Raw genomic sequence first — 22,874 nt, 5'->3', positions numbered from 1 at the left:
ACATTTTGCTACTAAAGTAAGCTATATGCTACACTGAACACTTCTGTCTAGGTTTTCTTTTTTAACATTTTTATTGAAATTGATTGACAATTTTTTTTTTATTTGAAAACATATTTTAGCCTCACAATAACTAATACTATCTAAGATATCATGGGTTTGATGCCGTAGTTATTTTTGTCTTAAAATATTTTAAAGTAAATCATTATTAAGTGTTTTTCTGGTAACAGCTTTTTTATGGTCTTTTTTTTTATTATTATTGTGCTTTAAGTGAAAGTTTACAAATCAAGTCAGTCTCTCATACAAAAATTTATATACACTTTGCTATTTACTCCTAATTGCTCTCCCCCTAATGAGACAGCACACTCCTTCCCTCCACTCTCTCTTTTCGTGTCCATTTGGCCAGCTTCTGACCCCCTCTACCCTCTCATCTCCCCTCCAGACAGGAGATGCCAACATAGTCTCATGTATCTACTTGATCCACGAAGCTCGTTCTTCGTTCTAGTAACAGTTGAATTGAGATATAATTCACACACCATACAGTTTGCCTGTTTAAAGTGTACAGTTCAGTGGTTTTTAGTGTGTCAGCAGAGCTGTATGGCTATCCCCACCGTCTAATTCCAGAACATTTTAATCACCCCAAAAAGAAACCCTGTGCCCTTTCATTGTCACCCTCCAATCTCCCCGTACCCGCCAGCTCTAGGTTACCACTATTCTACTTTATGCCTCTATGGGTTTGTCTCTTCTGGACATTTCAAGTAAATGGACTTGCACAATCTGTGGTTGTTTGTGTTTGGCTTCTTTCACTTACATAATGTTTTCAAGAGCCACCCACGTTGTAGTATCTATGAGTACTTCATTTCTTTTTATGACTGAATAATAGCCCCTCATAGGGATATACCACATTTTATCTGTTCATCCATTGATGGACATTTGGGTTGTTGCCACTTTTTGGCTCTTATGAATAATGCAGCATTGAACATTTGTGTGCAAGTTTTTATGTAGATGTATGTTTTCATTTCTCTTGTGTATATACCTAGGAGTAGAGTTGCTGGGTCACATGGTAACTCTATGATCAACTTTTTAAAGAACTGCCAGACTGTTTTCCAAAGTTGCTGTACCATTATACATTCCCACTAGCAGTGCATGAGGGTTCCAATTTTTCTAAGTCCTCACCAACACTTGTTATTATCTGTCTTTTTGATTGTAGCCATCCTAGTGGGTGTGATGTAGTCTCTCATTGCGGTTCTCCTGGAGGGTTGATGTAGGACTATTCAGATTGTGTACTTCTTCACAAGCGAGCTTTGGTAGTCTGTGTTGCTCAAAGAAAAAGGCAGTCCCCAGGTTACAAATGAGAGCCATTCCTGAGTGTGCCTTTAAGAATTTGTCCATAAGTCAGAACAGGTGCGTATGGTTCTCACTTAGCCTTACTTCAGTGCAGGAAAAGGCTCAAAGCCTTTTCAATGATGTGAAATCTGCACGCGCAGCAAGAGAAGGTGGTTGTGATGAAGAATTTGTTGTGAGTGAGGGTTGGTTCAATCTTTACGAAGTGAGGGCAAATTTACTTAACATTAAAGGGCAAGCAGGAGTTGTCTGAGGAGACCTGGTGGCGCAGTAGTTAAAGCTTGGCTGCTAACCAAAAGGTCAGCAGTCCGAATCCACCAGCTGCTCCTCAGAAACTGTATGGGACAGTTCTACTTCGTCCTATAGGATCACTATGTTTGTAACCTGGAACTTATTATATGTTAATTTCCTCTAAGTTGTAAAATTTATGAGCAGAAACTTGTTTGTAATATTCTCTTACTATTTTAATATCTTTAGGGTCTGTAGTGATGTCTCGTTTTTCATTCTGGATATTGGTATTTGTGTCTTCTTTCCTTTTTTTTTTTTCCTAAGTCAGTGTGGCTAGAGATTTCAGTGATTTTCTCTGTTGTTTTTCTGTTTTCAGTTTTGCTCTTTTTTTTTAGTTTCTTTTCTTCTGCTTGCTTTGGGCTTAATTTGTTCTTTTTTTTTTTTCCCTCCTAGTTTCTACAGGTGGTAAATTAAGTCATTTCACTTTAATGCTATCTATTGCCCTTTAAGCGCTGCTTTAGTTGTACTCCATACATTTTGATATGTTGTATTTTAATTTTCATTAAATTTAAAATACGTTCTAAAATGTCTTTTGACTTCCTCTTTGACCTGTATGTTACTTAGAAGTATGTTGTTTAATTTTCAGATATGTGGGGATTTTCCAGATATTTTTCTGTTATTTATTTCTAGTTTAATTCTTTTATGATCAGAAAACATTTTATATATTTCAGCTCTTTTAAATTTGTTAAGATTTGCTTCACGGCCCAGAATGTGGTCTGTTTTGGTGAATGTTCCATGTGCACTTGGAAAGAACGTGTAATCTAATGTTGCTGGGTGGCGAATTCTATGTGTGTCAGTTTGTTCAACTTGGTTGTTAGTGTTGTCCCGGAATTCTGTATCTGTCCTTGCTGATTTTTTTGTCTTCTTGTTCTCTCAATTATTGAGAAAGGGAAGGTTGAAGTCTCCAACTATAATTGTGGATTTGTATTTCTCCTTTCAGTCCTATCAGTTTTTGCTTCATGCATGTTGAATCTGTCACCACAGTTCCACTGGAGGCCTGCCCTCAGATCAAAGCTATCAGAGAAGATAAGAAAAAAACAAAAGGAAAACAGGAGTTCACCTCTGTACAGTTCCTTCTCCACATCTGTACTTGGAGACTTCTCCCCACTTCACCTGCTTTCGTTTACTTTTAGAGCCCCCAGGTAGTTGTGTTTTGTGTTCCATCCACTGTTTTAGTCGTAACTGGTTTAGTTATAATCGGAGGCTATAGTGGGCTCACTCCAACTTGGCCCCAGGCCTTTGAACATATTTTTCCCTTTGCCTTGAATTTCCCCTTTGCCTAACTACATGCCACCTGGCCTGCTGGTCTCCACTGATGGCTCCTTTCTGTGAGCCCTCCCCTGAGCCAGTCTGTATTCATGCCCACATCCCCCGTAGCCTGACTCAGCCTGTATTATCTATTGTAGCTGCTTGGTGGCCTGTCTGTCCCCATACAAGCTGTGAGCCCTGCGAGGGCTGGGGACGTGGTGGCCTGGCTGGTGACTCAGTGAATGTTTCTGGAATAAATAATCACCCCAACCACCATCAGCCTACAGTGTAACTCTGAAAAGTCTTTATGACTTCAGGAAAGTTTGGGCAACTTAAATTTGTGCCACAACAAACAGCTCCCCCATTATAGATCACCCTGTTGGTGATAGCTCTGCATCTCAAGCAGGTGCTATTGCCTGCACCCTGTCGTGGGCAGCCTTCCTGGCAGCTGTAGCCTCTTCTCACCACCCTGAGGAGGACCACTTGACGCTCGTTAGCAGATCTGGCCTGTGAGCTCGGAGAGGTGACAGGCAGTGATGAGGGGATGGCATGCCGAATCCTGTAATTAGGCTGTGCTGAGTGGTCCACTCGTTACTCCGCATTCAGAGAGGAAATGAGGGGTGGATGTCTCTCCTCACCCCTCTGTGTGCCCCTTTTACAGCTAGCAATTTCTCAGTTTTTAATTATAGTCTTTGGCTTAAAAAAAATTTTTTTTTTTGAAAGGTCTGGATGTCTGGCTCGCCCCACTCATTTATTCATTGAGCACTTTCCGAGCACCTGCTACGTGCAGAGCATCTTCCTAGTTTACAGGATTCAGAGAAGCTACAGAAACACCTCTTGCCGGGCTCTTGGCACCAGCGCCCACCCAGCCACCTCCTCAAGTCAGAAACCTTAGCAGCAGCTTTGGGGTTTCCCTCCCCTGCCACTCCAGTACCTGTGGTTTCCTCTGTGGGGACCAGCACATGAGGCTGCACAGGTTGCGCACTGCACATGGGCACCCAGCCTAGGGCATGGGTGGGGCTGAAGCCTTGCCCCTGGCATGGATGGCCTCTGATGAGGTCTTTTTCTAACGTGAACCAAGGCACCCTTGCCCCTTCCCCTCAGGCTGGGCCCCTGCCTGATGACTTTGGGTCCTGTTTTTGTTCTAAAGTCCATGCTTTCTCCATCCCCATGGCCTCTTTCCTGGGTATGTGGGTCTGGCTCACTGCTCATCCTCTTCCATCTGCCCTGCTTCAGTGACTGTGATCTTTTGGAAACACCAATTCAAGCATGTCCACCTTTTGGTGCTGTTTGACTTCCCTGCCACGAGCAGGTATTAACTCTGATGAATCAAACAATAGAGACATTTTTTTTCTAAAGAAGATGGTGAAGAGGAGTTTGCAAAGGAGCAGCCAGAGACCTTGGCCAGCCGGGAGGGCTGTCCTGGGAGCCTTGTCTGTGGCTGTAAGAGGGGTGGGCTGGAGGGGCCTGCCCACTGCTGACCAGGCTGCGAGTCACTTGGGAAGGCTGTGGGGTCCACTCTGTGGCCTTGGAGGGCAAGCAGCATGCAACGGTAGGGGTGTAAAAGGCAGTTGGAAAACTAGGGGTACATGTGCAGACCACTGTTTGAGAGTAGAAGGCAAGCTTGGGGGAGCTGGGCCAGGAGCTTGTTCTCTAGACATTTATTTGTATTATAAACGTAAAATATGTGCTTTGTGGGAGGCTTGGAAAATAGGAAAATGTGAAGAGGATAATAACCCACTAAATTTCAGCCCAGTGATAACTATCACTGACAGTGGGTACCCCTCCTTCCAGAATTTTTAAGCATTTATATTTTACATTTTTATATAATTTCCCCCCAACTTAATATCATTAGCGTTTCCCATTTTGTTAAAAAGTTCTGGATGAAATAATTTTTAATAATTACTGAGTATACCATAATGTATTTACTCATATTTGTAATATTTATGATATTGGGTATTTATAAAAAATCCCGTTTGCTTTATTACAACGCTAAGGTGGACTTGCTCAAAGAGTGTGCATGGTTTCTAAGTTCTCTATACCCCTGCCTGCCTCCTTCCCAGAAGGGATTCATTACCATTGACCCTGAGGAATGGGGTATGCTTGTTGGTGTGCTTGTTTTTAGCACAGATGAAGCTTAAGAATGCTCACCTCCATCCAGGGAGGAAGGAGCTGATGCAGAGAGATGGGCTGTGGGGTAGGAAAGGGTGGGATGGCTGGGGAGGAGGCAGGAAGGAAGTGGGGCTGGGCGCCCGGGCAGACAAGCAGGGAGCCCCACTTCCTCCCAGTGCCCCATCCTGGGCCGTGGATATGAAGTTTGTGTGTTCTGGTTACAGTTCACTCAGATCTTGTTAGTCAGGCTAGCCAAGTACCTCAGTATCCATATATTTATTGAGTGTCTGCTGTATACAGAACTCAGTATTTGGAGTCAGGCATGGCAGAATGATTGGACATGTACAGTTGGTGGTAGACAGAGGGACCCCCATGATGCCAATGGAGGGTACCAGCACTGGGGAGTGGGATCCCCACCAGAGGAGGAGTGGGTGATCTGGAGGGCCTGGAGAGGCTTCTCAGAGCAGGTGCCTTTTCCTCTCAGGAGGAGTCCTGGGCACACGCCCCAGAGCACAGCTCTGTCAGTCAGGGGTTGCTCATCCGTATGCCGTGTCCAGAACCTCCAGTTTGTAAGCTGCTGGACTTTTCACAATAGTCACGAAGCCAAAGGGGCCTGTTGTTTGCAGGATGCAGCCATGCCGCTACCAGTGTGGCCCTCTCAGTTACCACGGGCAGGAGCGGCAGGAAAACTCATCCCAGTTCAGAGTCACAGATGGGGCGTGAACACCCAGAGCCCCTCCAGCAGGTGTGGCAGGGCTGGCACCGGAGGCCTGCCCTGGCTCCAAGTCCAGTGCTCTCATCCTCCTCTGGGAGTCCTGGGGCCCAGGCCAGAACTGCAGAGCTGGGCTGCTCTGCAGAGTGAGCTGTGCCTGCTCAGGCCCCACCCAGGCAGCAGGGCGGCATGGTCCTCCAGGCAGGGCCCTTTGAGTCCCCTTGTCCACCAAGGAGGAGAAGGGGCATGACACATGGGAGGCTCCCACACCCAATCTGGTGGGACAATGCATGTGCCTGTGGGGTATGAACACAGGAGGAGGCACACGGTGGGGGGCTCTCCCATGCTCCCTTCCAGAGGGGTGGTTCAGGGCCCACTTGGGCCTGGAGGAACCCTGCCCTCCTCTCCTCTTCCGCCAGGTGCTGGCTGCCTCAGTGTCGTGGCCTGAGGCAGGAGCTCATTCTCTTCAGCCTCCTTCCTCCAGGGCCGGGGGTGCTAAGGTTGGCCTTGGGCATGGGGTGGGGGTGGGCACAGGGGCAGGGAGGTGGACAGATAGAGGCATGCTGGGCATAGGGTGTGCCTGTGGCCCAGTTCAAGGCTGGTTCACCATGAAGCCGCCTTTGCTCCATTGAACCTGCTGTCTCATCAGACAGCTCCCCTTCTCACTGCCCTGCGGGGCGGAGGCAGGCTGAGCAAGGCCTGGTGTTTTGGGGCCCCACAGTTTGGACTCTGGCCCATGCAAGTAAGCCCCACAGCGTCCATTGCTCTTGTCCAGAGGAAGACTGAGCCTCTGCCCATGACCCCATTGCCTCCTGAGGATGGGGATGCAGGAGGAGGTGCTGGCCCATGTCGCTGTGGCATGGGGGCCCTGGGGCTCCTCAGCATCCCAGTCTTGGGGCTAACCGTGTTGTTAAAATCGAACTGTAATTCTTGGCTTCATTATCAAGCGAGGAAAACCAGTTTTCACTTGAGAGGATCAGCAGTGTAGATACATATGTAATTGTCTCTGCTTTTTCTCCCTTTCCGTCGTGTTCTGTATCCATAATTTAAAAATCTACAGCCTCCAACTTGGCGGTTTTCTGTGGGGATACTCAGATTCGATTCAAATCCAGCCAGCACTAATTGAGCAGCTACCCTGTGCCTCGTGCTGCATGCTACAGGGTGGTGGGGGGGGGGGTCAGGTGCGGATGTCGGGAACAGATTGTCATGACCTTGGCTCTGTGGGTGGGGCATGTCACCACTCTGAGTCTCAGTTTCCTCATCTGTACAGTGGGGTATAACCCTGACTTCCCAAGGCAATCAGGAGGATTCAGTGAGGCCATGGGTAAAGCATCTGGCACACAGGTGTGTGTCACATAGTAGGTGTTCCATAAATGCTACTTGCCATCTGGGATTTCTCAGACGATGCTTACAACAGGGTCCTGTCCTCCACTGCTTCGTAGTAGCTGGCAACTGTGAGGTGTTCTCAGTTTGGCTGAAAGCTGAGCCGAGACTGTACATTTCCCCCAGCCAGACAGCATGCCTGAACAAAATGTCAATTGCCTGTGCTCTTGGCGGAGAATGTTTTAACCCACTGTGGTAACACAGGTCATCTTGGGCTGATCAGAAGCTCTGTTATGCATTCTTCTGTGTCTTTGATTAAATTTTAACACAGGGAAATGAATAAATTATTGCCGAATAAGCGTGGAGCTCAGAATGTGTGGAGAACCTGAGACAGGACCGTAGGGTACACGGAGACAGGAAGCAGAGCCCAGGGTGCCCAGGAGCTGTCTGCGGTCCTGATTCCCACACGGGGGAGCTGGCCAGTAAATGCCCTCTAGACAGAGAGGGAGGGGCCGCTCAGGGCCAGTGGGGGTGGGGAGTGAGGGTGGTTCTCTGGGGGCTCCTGGAGAGTGAATCCCACTTGGCTACTTCTCCCCAGTGCCCCGCTGTGGTCTGCCCCTAGGCCTGGGCCCTAGCACCTGCCCCCTTCCTCCCCAGCCAGCTCTTCAGGCTGTGTAGTGTGGCTCACACCCAAGAAGGCTGCCCTTGGGGGATGTTCTGATGTTCATGGATCCAGTGAAAGTGCCTGAGACAAGGGAGGGGCAGGAAGAATCCCCTCACTGCGCTGACCCCCATCTTCTTGCCAACCCTGGACAGATGTCGCCGGCCTCCTATCTGAGTTGTCTAGGGGACGATTTCACAACCCTTTTCCCCACTCTCCCCAGCTCCCCACATTAGGTACCCCATTCTCTGCTCTTCTGGTTGTGTGGCCTGGCCTGAGGCCCCCCATTCTCTGTCCCTCAGTTTCCCCACACCCCATGACCACTAGTGGCCTTTGTGGAGCAGAAACGCCTATGCTTTAGCCACGAAACTCTTGCCCAGCCCAGCCGAGGCCTTCATGCTGTGACCCGTCACCTCAGTCTTCTGGGTTCAGAGGGGCTGGGCAGCCCCAGAGAACTTACAGGCTGCCCCCCGCCTGCTGGCTCCTACTGTGTCCTGGGACTGCTCAGTTTAGCTGTCTTTATCAACTGACTTGACACACACTTGTTTAATTATGAGTCAGATTTGACTCGTTGGCAATGGGTTTTGTTTGGCTTGTGGTGGAGCCTCCCTGCCCCACACCTTGAGCTCACAGGGTTGAGGGAACAAACCCTAAGGGATAGTGACAGTGCAGTGTGATGGGAGCTGCTGTGGAGGAGTGATGAAAGGCTCACAGGGGAAGGAGCTGATGATCCTGCTTGGCACATATGGGGTGAAGGCTTAGTAGGCAGAGGGTTTTAAAGGATGCATAGGAGTTTTCTAGGCAGCAAGTTGGGGCAGGACATTTTAAGCATAAGGAATGGCGTGTACAAAGCACAGAGGCACGAAAGAGTGTGACACGTTAGGGAACGGTGACAGGTTTGTGTGGATGGAGTGCTGTGTGCGTGTGTGTGCATGTGTATGAGAGAGAGAGAGGAGGGATAGGAAACAAGGTTAGCCTGGCTGTCAGAACTGGCCAGCGAAGGGCCTCCACGCTGACCATTTTTAGGTTGTAGCCCAAAGCTAAATGCCTCAAGGGAGACTTCTAGCCCCGGGACCCCTCCCCAGGCACAAACAGGCCCAGGCCCAGCATGCTCCTGATGTGGCCCTTTAAGGAAGTCTCCGCTGGGAGCCTGAGCCAGTTCATCAATTACACTTAAATGTTAAAGGTAAAGGTGTCCTCCCAGCATACGGTTATTAAAGTACGCCATCTTTAAGCCTCATTAAGGAGCGTTAAATGCTAATGAATTTAGAGAAGGGTGTCTTGGGGCCTCTGTTTCCTTGGAAACATTTGAGAGCAGGTGCTTCATAATGAGCCGTACCTATTTTAAAAGTGAACCGGGAGGGCCACTTTGATAGGCTGCATGTTGGATGCTGATGGGCGAGTGTGAACAAAGCCGGTGGAGGCCAGTGGAGACGCTTTGTGCTCTCTGAAATATCATTTCTATGGTGGTTTCTATAGAAACCACAGCACCTAGGCAGGAGAATCGGAGCTCTCTAGCTTTGCTTATGCAACAGCCTCCGAAGACCGCCGGGACCCCATCGCGGGACGGGCTGGGCTCTGGACAAACGGGAAGTTGTCTGCTGCCGTGGCCGAGTTGCCCCTTTCATTCTGTCTGCTCTGTACCTACTGCCCGGTGTCAGCTGGTCCCACTTTACTTGTTATTTGAGGCCCAGCTGAAAGAATTAAGAAGTGTTAGCATCGGGAACTCCTTCCTCTCTACTGAGTACGCTAAAGAAACTTCTTATTCTTGAAAACTTTAAATATATACAAAAGTTGAGAGACTAATGAGCCTCCGCACAGCCAGCAGCCCGTTTTAGCAATTATAAATTTATGGCCAAGCTGGTTGTGTGTATAACCCACCCATTTTCCCAAAGCCTTCTCCCTCCTTACCCTCCCCCTGCACTGGGTTATTTTGGACCTCAGACATCCTATCATTTCATTTGTAAATACTTCGCTTCTTTAAAAGATAAGGACTCTTCTCTTAGCAAATTATAATATCATTATGACTTCTAACAGTTTAGTGTAATTCCTTAATAATGTCAAATAGCCAATTTGTGTTCAAATCTCCTTGATTGCCTCATAATTTGTTTTAAAGAGCTGTCTGGTTCAAATCAGGGTCCAAGCATTTGGTTGATAAGTCCCTTAAGTCTTGTTTAATCTGTAATTCTCTCTGCTTCCTTGCTTTCCTTATACCTTGTCCATTGGAGAGCAAATTGGCTGTTTGTCCTGGATTTCCCTGCTTGCACCCCTGCGGTATCCTTTAACTCGTTTCTCTGTTCCCTGCATGTCTGAGAACTGGTACTCTCACCCAGGCAGTGCTTCTCCCACTCTAACGTGGAGCTTCTGAGTCTGATTCTGGTTGGTGGCCTGAGGTAGGCCTGAGAAGGTACATATCCAACAAGTTCCCGGATAACACAGAAGTTGCTAGTCCACAGACCAGTTTTTGAGTGTTGTGAATGTAGAGGCTTGATAAGATTCAGATTTGTTATTTTTTTTCCCCCGGAGAATATTTGATCAGATTCAGGTTCATTTTTTTTTTTGGCAAGAACAGCTTGAGGCTGGTGGTGTGTACGTCTGTCAGGAGGCAGAAGTGTCTGGTCAAACCACTTCTCGTGATGTTGTGATTGATGAGGGCAGTCAAGCGTCGTCAGCCTGATCTCCGTTACAAACTTTTCCATCAGCTTTTTACCTACTGCTTTTAGCAGTTACTAATGAGCATTGCCTAGATCTACGAATTCATTAACCCACCCACTGCTATCGATCGATTCTGACTCATAGCAACCTCATAGGGCTTCCAAGGCTGTAAATCTCTATGGAAGCTAACTGCCTCATCTTCCTCCCATGCAGCCGCAGGTGGTTTTGAACCGCTGGCCTTTCGGTTAGCAGTCAATCACTTTAACCACTATACCACCAGGACTCCTTTCATGAATTCATTAGGGGTTGCAAAATACTGGGCTACTTCTATAAAGAAAGCCTTGCTTAACCTTAGTTACCCTGAGGACGGGAAAGGAGGGATAAAGACTTGATTCTTTTCCTTTATTTACCAATTTTCAGAATAATGAGTTGTTTCCTCAGCATTCTCCAAAGATGACTAAATAGTTTTTTGTTTTGTTTTACTTTAAAAAATATATCATCATGAACTCAAGGTTTGCTTTTTTTTAAGAAACATTTGATAAGTGGCCATAAATTGTGACTGTTATGATTCTGATGCTTAAATTGCCCTGTATGTGGTGAGTGAGCCTCTTCAGTCTGTCTTGAAAGAAGTACAGCCACTTGCTCCTCGGAAGCGAGGATGGTGAGAGAGACTTCATCTCAAGTACTTTGGACATGTTGTCAGGAGGACTAGTGCCTGGAGAAGGACGTCCTGCTTGGTAGACTAGATGGTGAGCGAAAAAGAGGAAGACCCTCAATGAGATGGACTGACACAGTGGCTGCAACAGTGGGCCCAAGCATAACAACGATTGTGAGGACAGCACAGGACCAGGCAGTGTTTCGTTCTGTTGTATACACGGTCGCTGTGAGTTGAAATCCACTTGATGGCACCTAATGACAAGGAGCCTCTTCAAGCTCTTGAGTTGTTGTTTTTAAATCAGCTTTACTAACATGTAATTGTGTACAATAAACTGGCACCCATTTAAGACTGCACAATTCCATTAGGTTTGACGGATGTGTACGTCTGGGGAACCACACCATAGTCAAGGCGCAGAACTCTTCCCTCATCTGAAAAGGCCCCTCTGCCCCTTTGCAGTAAATCCTTCTCGGGCCGTCTGCTTGCTGCCACTAGCGAGCAGTTTGCGTCTCTAGGCTGTATTACGTGACGGGACTCACACCGCAGCGACTCCTTTTCGTGCCTGGCTGCTCCGACTCAGCGTGTTTTTGAGGTTCGTCCACATTGTTGTATGTGTCAGTGTTTGCGCCTTTTTTGCTGCTGAGTAGTGGTCTGTTGTGGAAACATACCACCCTTAGTTACCCATTTACCTGTTGATGGCCTTTTGGTTGTTTCTAGTTCAGGGCTATTATAAATAAAGCCACTACAGACATTCATGAACAAGAACAAATACTTTAAAAAACAAACAAACGAACCTGTTGCCATCAAGCCGATTCCAACTCACAGCAACCCCATAGCAAAGAGTAGAACTGCCCACAGCGTTTCTAACCAGCAGCTGGTGAATTCAAACTGCTGACCTTTTGGTTAGCAGCTGAGCTGTCGATCATTGCACCACCAGGGCACTAGGTGGTATGGTGTTTGTCTATTTAAATTTAGAAGAAATTGCCAAACTGTTTTCAAAGGGATTGTAGCCTTTTATGTTCCTGTCGGCAGTGGAGGAGAGTTTCAGTTGCTCCGCTTTATTATCAGCACTTGGTGGTGTCAGTCTTTTTCATCTTGGCCATTCTCGCAAGTGTTTAGTGGTATCTGACTGTGATTTTAATTTGCATTTCCCTGATGATTAATGATGTTGGACATCTTTTGGATGGCTGTTGGTCAATTGGGTATCTTCTTTTGTGAAAGGTCTGTTAAAAACTTTTGCTTATTTAAAATTTTTAAAAGTTGAGTTCTAAGTGTTCTTTGTATATTTTGTATATTTCATCTGCGTCTATTCCATCTCTCTCTCTCACGCATACCATTCCTTGGTTTATCTTTTCGTTTTCTTAATGATGTGTTTTGAAGGTAAAGGATTTTAATTGAGATAAAGTCCAGCTTATCAATTCTTTATTTCATAGGTCATCCTTTTTATGTTCTATCTAAGAAATGTTTGCCTACCCCAAGGTTGTAAAGATTTTCTTCTCTGTTTTCTTCTAGAAATTTCACAGTTTTTTACTGCATTTTGTTTTCAGAATTGTTCTAGGTACTCTAGATTCTTTGTATTCTGATTTCAATTTTACAATCACCTTGCAAGTTTCTATTAAAAAGTCTACTGCCATTCTGATTAGGATTGTGTCCAAGATCAATTTGAGGAAAATTGACATTTTAACAATATTGAGTCTATGGATCTGTGAGCATAGTATATCTCTCCATTTACTTAAAACCAAAACCCAAACCCATTGCAGCTGAGTTGACTCTGACTCATAGCGACCCTACAGGAAAGAGGAGAAGTGCCCCATAGGGTTTCCAAGGAGTGACTGGTGGATTCGAACTGCTGAACCACTGAGCCACCAGGGCTCCGATAGAATTGGCAGCAGCTCTTCGTTAATTTCTCTCATCAGTGTTCTGTAGTTTCCAGTGTTTGATGTTGTACATATTGTATCAAATTTATTTCTAAGTATTTCATGTTAAAAAAAAACAAACCCCAAACCAGTTGCCTTGGAGTTGGTTCCAACTCGCGACAGCCCCATGTGTGTTGAAATGGAAGTGTGCTCCGCAGGGTTTTCAGTGGTCAATACCAGCTCAGGGTGGCCCCGTGTGTGTCAGAGTAGAGTGTGCTCCACAGGGTTTTCAGTGGTCGATACCAGCTCAGGGTGGCCCCGTGTGTGTCAGAGTAGAGTGTGCTCCACAGGGTTTTCAGTGGTCGATACCAGCTCAGGGTGGCCCCGTGTGTGTCAGAGTAGAGTGTGCTCCGCAGGGTTTTCAGTGGTCGATACCAGCTCATGGTGACCCCACGTGTGTCAGAGTAGAGCTGTGCTCCGTAGGGTTTTCAGTGGTCGATACCAGCTCATGGTGACCCCACGTATGTCAGAGTAGAGCTGTGCTCCGCAGGGTTTTCAGTGGTCAATACCAGCTCAGGGTAGCCCTGTGTGTGTCAGAGTAGAGCTGTGCTCTGTAGGGTTTTCGGTGGTCGATACCAGCTCATGGTGACCCCACGTGTGTCAGAGTAGAGCTGTGCTCCGCAGGGTTTTCAGTGGTCAATACCAGCTCATGGTGACCCCGTGTGTGTCAGAGTAGAGCTGTGCTCCGTAGGGTTTTCAGTGGTCGATACCAGCTCAGGGTGACCCCGTGTGTGTCAGAGTAGAGCTGTGCCCTGTAGGGTTTTCAGTGGTCGATACCAGCTCATGGTGACCCCGTGTGTGTCAGAGTAGAGCTGTGCTCCGTAGGGTTTTCAGTGGTCGATACCAGCTCAGGGTGGCCCCGTGTGTGTCAGAGTAGAGTGTGCTCCGCAGGGTTTTCAGTGGTTGATACCAGCTCAGGGTGGCCCCACGTGTGTGTCAGAGTAGAGTGTGCTCCTTAGGGTTTTCAACAGCTGATTTTTTAGGGGTAGTTCACCAGGCCTTTCTTCCGAGGTGCCTCTGGGTGGACTTAAACCTGCAACCTTTTGTTAGCAGCTAAGGTGTTAACTGTTTGCACCACCTAGGATCTTGTGTTAGATGTGAGCTTTTTATAGATGTTCTATATCAGTTTAAGGAAGTTCACTTCTATTCTTAGTTTTCCGAGAGTTTTTATCATGTATTGGTGTTGAATTTTGTCAAGTGATTTTACTGCATTTATATTTTTTCCCCTACATTCTGTTAATACAGGCATATATCAGAGATAATGTGGGTTCGGTTCTAGCCCACTGCAATAAAGTGAACACTGCAATAGAGAGTCATACAGATTTTTTGGCTTCCTAGTGCATATAAAAGTTATGTTTACACTATACAGTTGTTTAAGTGTGTGATAGCATTATATCTAAAAATATATATATATATACCTTAATTAAAAATGCTTTTGTTGCTAAAAAATGTTAACCATCATGTGAGCCTTCATCGAGTCATAATCTTTTTGCTGGTGAAGGGTCTTGCCTCGATGTTGTTGGCTGCTGACCGATCAGGGTGGTGGTTGCTGAAGGCTGGGGTGGCTGTGGCAATTTCTTAAAATAAGACGGCAATGAAGTTAGCCACATTGATTGATTCTTCCTTTCACAAAAGATTACTCTGTAGCATGCGATGCTGTTTGATAGCATTTTACCCACAGTAGAACTTCAGAATTGGAGTCAATCCTCTCAATCCGTGCTCTGCTGTATCAACTAAGTTTATATAATATCCTAAGTCCTTTGTTGTCATTTCAACGGTGTTCACAGCACCTTCACCAGGAGCAGATTCCATCTCAAGAAACCACTTTCTTTGTTCATCCATAAGAAGCAGCTCCTCTTCCATTAAAGTTTTATTGTGAGATTGCAGCAATTCAGACACATCTTCAGGCTCCACTTCTAATTCTCTTGCTGTTTCCGCCACATCTGCAATTACTTCTCCCCCTCCAACCTCGAACCCCTCAAAGCCATCCATGAGGCTTGGAATCAACTTCTTCCAAACTCCTGTTAATGTTGATATTTTGACCTCCCATGACTCATGAATCTTCTTAACGGCATCTAGAATGGGGAGTCCTTTTCAGGAAGTTTTCATCAGGCTGTTTGATCCACACGGAAGGTCCGCTGTTGGGTGCAGCCACCTCCATCGGTTATGGTAGATCTGCATAACTCCCTGCAGCCTCTCCGTCAGCCCTTGCTGCCTCACCTTGCACGTTTATGCTATGGAGATGGCTTCGTTCCTTAAACCTCATTAACCAACTTCTGCTAGCTTCACTTTTTTTTTTTTTTTTCTTCTGCAGCTTCCTCCCCGCTCTCAGCCTTCATAGATTGAGGAGAGTTAAGGCCTTGCTCTGGAGTAGGCTTTAGCTTTAACAAAATGTTGTGGTTGGTTTGATCTTCTATCCAGACCACTAAAAAACTTTCTCCATATCAGCGATAAGGCTATTTCATTTTCTTATCATTTGTGTGTTCACTGGAGTAGCACTTTTAATTTCCTTCAAGAACTTTTCCTTTGCATTCACAACTAGGCTAACTGTTTGGCACCATAGGCCTAGCTTTCGGCCTGTCTCAGCTTTTGACGCGCCTTCCTCACTAAGTTTAATCATTTCTAGCTTTTGATTTAAAGTGAGAGACGTGCAACTCTTCCTTTCGCTTGAACACTTAGAGGCCATTGTAGGGTTATTAATTGGCCTAATTTCAATATTGTCATGTCTCAGGGAACAGGGCGGCCCAAAGAGAGGGAGAGAGATGGCAGAACGGCCAGTCAGTGAAGCAGTCAGAACACACAACACTTATTAAGTTCGCCGTCTTATACGAGCGAAGTTCGTAGCGCCTCAAAACAATTACAATAGTAACAACAAAGATCACTGATCACAGATCACCATAACAGATACAGTAATAATGAAAAAGTTTGAAATATTGTGAGAATTACCAAAATGTGACCAGAGACATGAAGCAAACACATGCTGTTGGAAAGATGGCGCCAAGAGACTAGTTCAGCACAGGGTTGCCATGAACCTTCAATTTGTAAAAAACGCAGTTATGTGTGAAGCTCCGTAAAGCAAGCGCGATCAACGAAGTACGCTTTACTTCAGGCTTCTGCCACCTGAGTGGCTCCTGTTTGGCAGGTGTCCTCTCCCAGTGCAGCCCTGTCTTTCAGCAGTAGATACCTCTCGGGTTCTGCCTACTTCTTTGCTAGGCCTCTTGGATTCCCCCTGTATGATTGTAGATTAGCCAGGAGTCAAGGAAGTGGCTGGAGTTTTTTCTGAGTTGAGGCCTCACTCCTCCTGTGGCTCTGTCATTGCCAGGATTTCCCCTTTAAGCTTCCAGTTGATTTTTCAGCCTAAACTCCGATTTTCTGGCATGTTGAGCTGGTAAGGCTGCATTTTTCTCCTGGTATATTAACGGGGGTTGACAAATGCTTCAGACCAGAAAGCCACAAATTTGCAATTCTTACCTCTTCCAGTGGCAGTTCCTTTTAGAATAAAGTCTCCTTCATATTTTATATGCTTTTGGATGCTTTTCATTACCTTTAAATAGTTGTTGTTTTTTTTTTTTTTTTTTAAATACATGATCCATTTTTGGTTTTCTTGATTCCTTCTGCCAACATTACTGAAGTTCCCAGATTGTCTTTTCTCTGAGCCGGTTATGAAATGAGTTCAGAAGCCTTCCTTTCATGTCTGACAAGGTGTTTCAGGCCCATCTTACATGTTTGTGCCCCCAACTTGGAATCAGCCATATCTCCAAGGGTCCCTGCTTTCTTTTAGGGGCAAGTGGTAATTAGAGACCACAGTCTGGGTGCTATGGTTGCTCACTGCTCACTACCCAAACCCAGAACCAAACCCATTTATTGCTCACTAACCAAAACCCCAAACCAAACCCATTGCTCACTAACAAAACCCAGAACCAAACCCATTGTTCACTAGGATTAGTTTTGTTGTTATGTTGTCAAGAAAAAGTACATTATTGTTCATACTGGTTTTTCCAATTCAAGTTCAGAATTACAGGATTTTCCCTTCTTTGATTTTATACCTTATCTCTTTTATACTGAAGATTTTTATTTCTGTCTTAACACAATTTTTTTTTTGGTATATATTGATGCTAACAATATGATGACTGGATATAATTAAGATTTTTTGCAGTTCTTTTTGTCTATTATATATACATGTCCATCTGGAGATGGATATATATATAAAATATATCTGTATTTTATATATATAATATCCAAATTATATATAATATATTATATGTTATTATACATATTATATCCATATTATATAAATATACCCATATATATATATCCATCTGGAGATAATAATACTAGACAAAAAGAACTGCCAAAAATCTTAAATTGTATCCAGTCATCCCATCAATATATACAAAATATATAGCATCAATATATACAAAAAAAAAATTGTGTTAAGGCAGTGGCTGCAGCAATGAGCTCAAGCATAACAATGATTGTAAGGCTGGCGCAGGACTGGGCAGTGTTTCCTTCTGTCTTGCGTAGGGTTGCTATGACTCGGAACTGACTCAATGGCACCTAACAACAACATATGTATCCATTTAGGGATCTACCATCAAATTAACGGTTTTTAGGTACATGTGTATATTCAACTAAGGGCCTACCATTGAATTACTATGCTTTAAAGGGTCTTCAGATAAATCCTCTCTGTGGTTAACCTGTCAGCTCAATACACGGTTAGCTTCATTTTCTTTCAGATTTTAGAAATTGCTTTTATATTTTAATTAGTTTTATGATTTTATAAAATATTATGGCAACTAACAAGAACAGAGCAGGGGTAGATAAACTACAGCCTGTGGGCCCAATCTGGTCTGTGGCCTGTTCCTGTAGGACCCTCCAGCTGAGAATGGTTTTACACACACACACACACACACGCACGCACACATGCACACATTGCACACACACAGAAGAATATGCTACAGTTACAGGCCCACAAATCCTAAAACAAGTACTTTCTGTAAATATGTAACCCCTGTTCTACAGTCATAGGTGCAAAACAAGATTACACTTAGAGGAATGATCTAACTTCTAACTCAACCCTGTTTCTACCATTCAGTCCCCTCCCTTTCTCTACAGGCAATCTCATTTATCTGTTTGTCTGTCTGTCTACCTACTTAATTACTTAAGTTTCTGATTTGTCTGTTTTTTTAAATGTAAGCAAACACACTCATATTGATACCAGCTCTTTTACTTTACCCACACGTTCCCCCTACCACTTTTTTCACTCCACAATACATCCTGGAGATCACCTATGGCAGGAGAGAGACTCCTTGTTCTTTTTCACAGCTGCATAGTATTCCAGCCCACCCCTTATTGCGACACATGAGTTATTTCCAGTTTTTTTTTTTTTTTTTTTTTAAAGCAGTGCTACTTTTAATAGCCTTGTCCTTATATCTTTCTGAGAATTTGCCAGCAGGGCTTTAGAATAAACTCTTCAAAGTGGGGTTGGTGGGTCATGCATATTGCTAAGTAAAAACCTGTATGTTATTTTACACAATACCACCAAAACCCTCTCCAGCAAGACTGCACCATTTTGCATTTCTGTCTGCAGCATGCAGAGCACCTGATGTCTCTACAGCCACCTGAAGGGGTGTGCTGGCAAACCTGAGTTGATCCGGTAGGTAAGAAATGCTATCGGTGCAATTTTAATTTGCTTTCCTCGAGTTTGAGCAAGATCGAAAGGCCATTTACTTCTCCCTTTTTATGTGCTCTGTTCACTTCTCTGGCCGGTTTTACTGTGGAACTGCTGGCTTGTCTCCTCTGTTTGTAGAAGCTGTATATGTTTTAGGGAGACTGACCTTTGCCTCTAACAGAAGTTGCAAATATTTATTCCAGTTTGTCATTTGTCTTTTTTCTTTACTTTATGGTATTTTCCGCCACCCAGAAGTGTTTTATTATTGTTACTATTATTTTCATGTAGTCAAACTTACCAGTCTTTTCTCTTATTGCATCTGGCTTTAGAGTCATAGCTGGGAAAGTTTTTCCCAGTCTCAGGTTAAAGAGAAATTCAATCATGTTTTCTTCTCATATTTTTTATGTTTTTTTTTTTTTATTATTTAAATTTCTGATCCTTTTGGAATTTATCAACGGGCACTTTTGACATATCTTGTTCTACACAATTGGCTCCTTCTACTTGGGGAAGTTTAAACCCTAGAGACTGGCCCTTAGCTAGCCCCCAGGCACTCTGCCCCCCTCTCTGGGAAGAGAAGACCATGAGCATCCTCCACCATGGGTCAGGCGTGTAGCTGGCACATCATCTCTGCTTACTCCCTAAGAGTCAGGCCTTGTTCTTATCCCTACTTTACAGGTGTGGAGACTGAGTCACGCAGCCGGTAATAAGCTGTCAGGCTTCAGTACCAGGCTGCCTGCCTGGGGGCTTAAGCCTCCGCCTGTGCTCCTGCCCAGCTTGCCCCCAGTCCACCCCCTCCTCCCACCACACCTGTGACTGGGGGTCTGTGGTGATGCCACATAGAGTTGAGACTCCCTTTGCCTCCCCCACCCCCCATGGCCTTGGGGCTCCTTAAGGGGTCTAGTTTCCTGTGTCTCTGTTTCAGGGCCATGGGAAGTACCTGTGGATGAGTGTCATCTCCTCGAGGGGTCCTGTGGAGCGAGAGGCACAGCTGGGTGTCTTGCCTCAGCCCCAAGTGTTGGGACATTGCTGGGGGCCTGAGGCCCGTGGTTGTTGCTTTTCATAGTTGTGGTCCTTTGTTCTTTGCCCATTCATGTGCTCATTCATTCATTTACCCAGCTGTTAATTCAACCACCCTTACAGAGCCCTGGCGGCTCAATGGTGAAGCGCTCAAGTGCTAACTGAAAGGTTGGCGGTTTGAACCCACCAGCTACTCTGCAGGAGAAGGAGGTGGCAGCCTGCTGCTGTAAAGATTACAACCTAGGAAACCCTATGGGGCAGCTCTACCCTGTCCTATAGGGTTGCTATGAGTCAGAATCAACTTGATGGCAATGGGTTTGGTTTGGGGCTTTTTTTTTTTTAATGCCTGCAGTGTCCAGCCTGGGTGCTGGGAGACCCAGAAGTGTGAGAGGCAGCATACAGGGTAGGCAGGTGGCGAGGCAGCTGGCTGAGGGAACACAGGGTCCCCTGGGAGCCAGAATAGTGACCCTTCCTCCTTTCATTTAGGTTTGGGTTGGGGTGAGGGTTTGCTTGGTGCCCTCCCCCCCAAGCCCCTCTTTCTAAGGCTTGGCAGTACTTAGAGGCTCTGCTGTGATCCAGTCCAGGCCCATTGGGGCTGTCCCACAGCCACACATAGTAAGTCAGCCAGCCCAGTCCCTGCCTCAGCCCCACGCACTTGGAAGGAGCAGGGACCCAAGGAAGGGGGGCTCTGCCTTCAGACAAATCAGGGCAGCCCAGAGTTCTCGGGGCTGCCGGAGGACTGAGTGCGGCAGAGTTTTGGATGTCACGTGTGTGTCACGGCACATGTCCTCTGCTTTCACACAGCTTTGGCCCTGTGTCCGCTTACCTGACAGAGGCCCAGTGGCCAGAAGAGCTCCGGTGAGGCTTGCTGTCGGATCCAGCTAGTTAGACCCAGGCAGCACTGTCCCACGCCCCTGGGATGGGACGCGCCAGCTGTCAGTGTAATTAAGGTTGCCATAAAACCCACCAGCTAGACACGAAAGTGGCTCCGCTCTTTCCTGGGCACACGCGGTTGTGAAAGCAAGTAGATCATGCCCCCAGCCTCTGCAAAGGTCAGCCTCCCACTTAATGCAGGATATTGGCAGAGTCACCCCTAACATGGCTGGTTTCCCAGCTGTTCACTTTTACAAGGCCCTGATGAATCGGCCATTCCATCCATTCTCAGAAAACGCACAAAACTACAGCTTCTGTTCCCCTCGAGAAGTCTGCCTCAGGAGGCAGACCCCGCTGCGGTCAGGTGGCTGTGCCACTCACGGACATGGCACCTGGCGCGTGGCTTCTCAGGGCCATCAGCCCACTCTGTGAAGAGCCCCTCGCACCATGAGACTGTTGTGTAAACCCCAGCCAGGGGCTGGGCAGATGGCCGGGGCCCTCGTCCTTCTCCATCCCTCCCTGGGTCAGTGGGTTCCTGAGCCCTGCTGGGGCCCTGGCCCTGTCTGTGGGGCCTACAGCTCTGCCGTGGAGCCAGGACCTGGCCATGGGACCTGCCTGTGCACAGATGCTCATTGCCAGCCTCTGTGGGCTTCTGTGTGCCCTCTGCCAGTGAGGGGAAGCACTCAGTGGACAGGCCACACCCAGGGTTGTGTTGGGCCAGATGTACTCCTCTCTTCTGGCATTCGTACCTGGCCACCTTTGGACTCCCTGCTCCTCACCTGAACTGTGGGTGGAGAGGGCTTCAGGAGAAGGGGAGATGGTGTTCAGGCCTGGTGTGGTCTAGGTGCACGGAGGTCCTGGGTGGCTGGTTGGGGGTGGTCTAGAGAGGTGAGCCTGGGAAGGAGTGATGGATTCAGAAAGTTTGCTCCAGGCTGTGATGGTGGGCGGTGCTCCCTTCCCTCCCTTCTGCCCCCTTCATCCTCCTCTGCCTCCTCACCCCTCCCCTCCTTCTGGTCCCCTCCAAAGTAGATTCCAGTCACCACCTTGGGGGTGAGAGGAAGTCGTGTGAACTCTGGCACATAGAGCAGATGTTGGGGACTGTGGCGATGGGCCTGTCTGCTCCCAGTCCCCAGCTCCCACCCCAGCTCCGGGGGGGCGGAGGGGGGGGGCCCTCTGCACAGCCCACACTGTTGCCTGTGCTCTCTGAGGCCCGGCCATGGCCCAAGGGGGCAGAACAGTCCCAGGAAAGTTAGTCATTGAGGAGGGCGGGCAGGCAGCCAGGCCCAAGCTCCTGTCCAGTGTGGGGCATGGGCCCCAGGGAAGCAGCCGGGATGTTGAGAGGCTCAGCCTTGTTGTCAGGATTCAGTTCCACCATACCCTGGCCATGGGACCTTGGACAAATCCCTCCATCTCTCAGAGCCTCAGTCTTCCTCATCTGGAGAACTGGAGAATGGATCTCAAAACATCCCCACCTTAAGTGAAGTTCCGGAGCGCTGTGCTTAATGCTCATTCTTAGGCACATTTAAAAGAGACCGCTAGGAAGTGTCTCACTTTGCGTACAAAATTTGAAAGGATGTGAATTCCAGGGTTTGTTTTTTTTTTTGGTCAAGACTTGGCTGATTTCACAGTGGGTGGGACTGAGGGACCCAGGGCTGTGTGCGTGTGGCTGCCACATGGTGGCGACCCAGCTGCTGGTAAGCTGGCCAGCCCCTGACAGCTCCTGCGCCCAGAGTTTCTGACGTGGCCTGTTATTTCGACTTAGCGTCACCCACAATTTTGTTAAGCAGAGGTATTTATTAGTCCTGGTGCCAAAACCCCCTTTCCCAAAGCCAGTTATTTTGGAATGAATGTTGAATGTGATACAAGGCCCCAGAGAAAGAAAAACAACTGCTTGGTACTTCATAACGTTAGTTTACGAGACAAAAGCCTGTGAAATATTGATGATGATGCTAAGAAAATAAAAAGTGTCTTCAAAGCTGAAATATACTCTCGTGGCTCTGGTTACGGTCTCCAAGGCCACTTGCTCCCTGCATGACATGTGTTCCCCTGGGGACAGCAGGCCGGGACCCTGTGAGCTGTGGATTATGTGACATTTTCACACCCAGGACTTAGGGGTGTCATTACCCACTTAGGTCCCCCTGGGCAGGGCGTGGGCCTCCCCTAGTGTACTCCTCAGCCCGTCGCATCTCAAGGGGCCCAGGTGCCAGTAGAGGTGCAGGGCTGGGGACGTGGGGCGGCGGTCAGATGGGGTTGGAGCCTCAGGGGCTACCTGGTGGGGAAGAAGGGGCTGGGCGCCTGGCCATCATCATGACAGGGCTACTCTTGCAGGTGGTGAGAGGCTACAAGGCAACTGTCCAGCAGACCCTAGACATACTCTTCCTCCAGGAAGGCTCTGAGTTTCT

The 22,874-nt window shown here is 46.9% G+C and overlaps 1 protein-coding gene across 4 annotated transcripts in view; it reads left to right on the top strand.

Moving 5' to 3' along the window:
* WDR25 (WD repeat domain 25) overlaps window positions 1–22,874 on the top strand; it is a 173,140-nt gene that overhangs the window by 142,303 nt on the left and 7,963 nt on the right. For all 4 annotated transcript variants that reach the window (XM_049899621.1, XM_049899620.1, XM_049899618.1 and 1 more), the window contains exon 5: window positions 22,801–22,874. This exon is cut by the window's right edge and continues 97 nt beyond it. In XM_049899621.1, the coding sequence (XP_049755578.1) occupies window positions 22,801–22,874 (74 nt within the window). The remainder of the gene's footprint in view (window positions 1–22,800) is intronic.

Source organism: Elephas maximus, chromosome 10 (assembly GCF_024166365.1).
Source record: "Elephas maximus indicus isolate mEleMax1 chromosome 10, mEleMax1 primary haplotype, whole genome shotgun sequence".
Lineage (NCBI taxonomy): Eukaryota > Metazoa > Chordata > Mammalia > Proboscidea > Elephantidae > Elephas > Elephas maximus.
The sequence above is the reverse complement of the archived record's forward strand: the minus strand, read 5'-3'. Positions and strand labels throughout refer to the sequence as shown.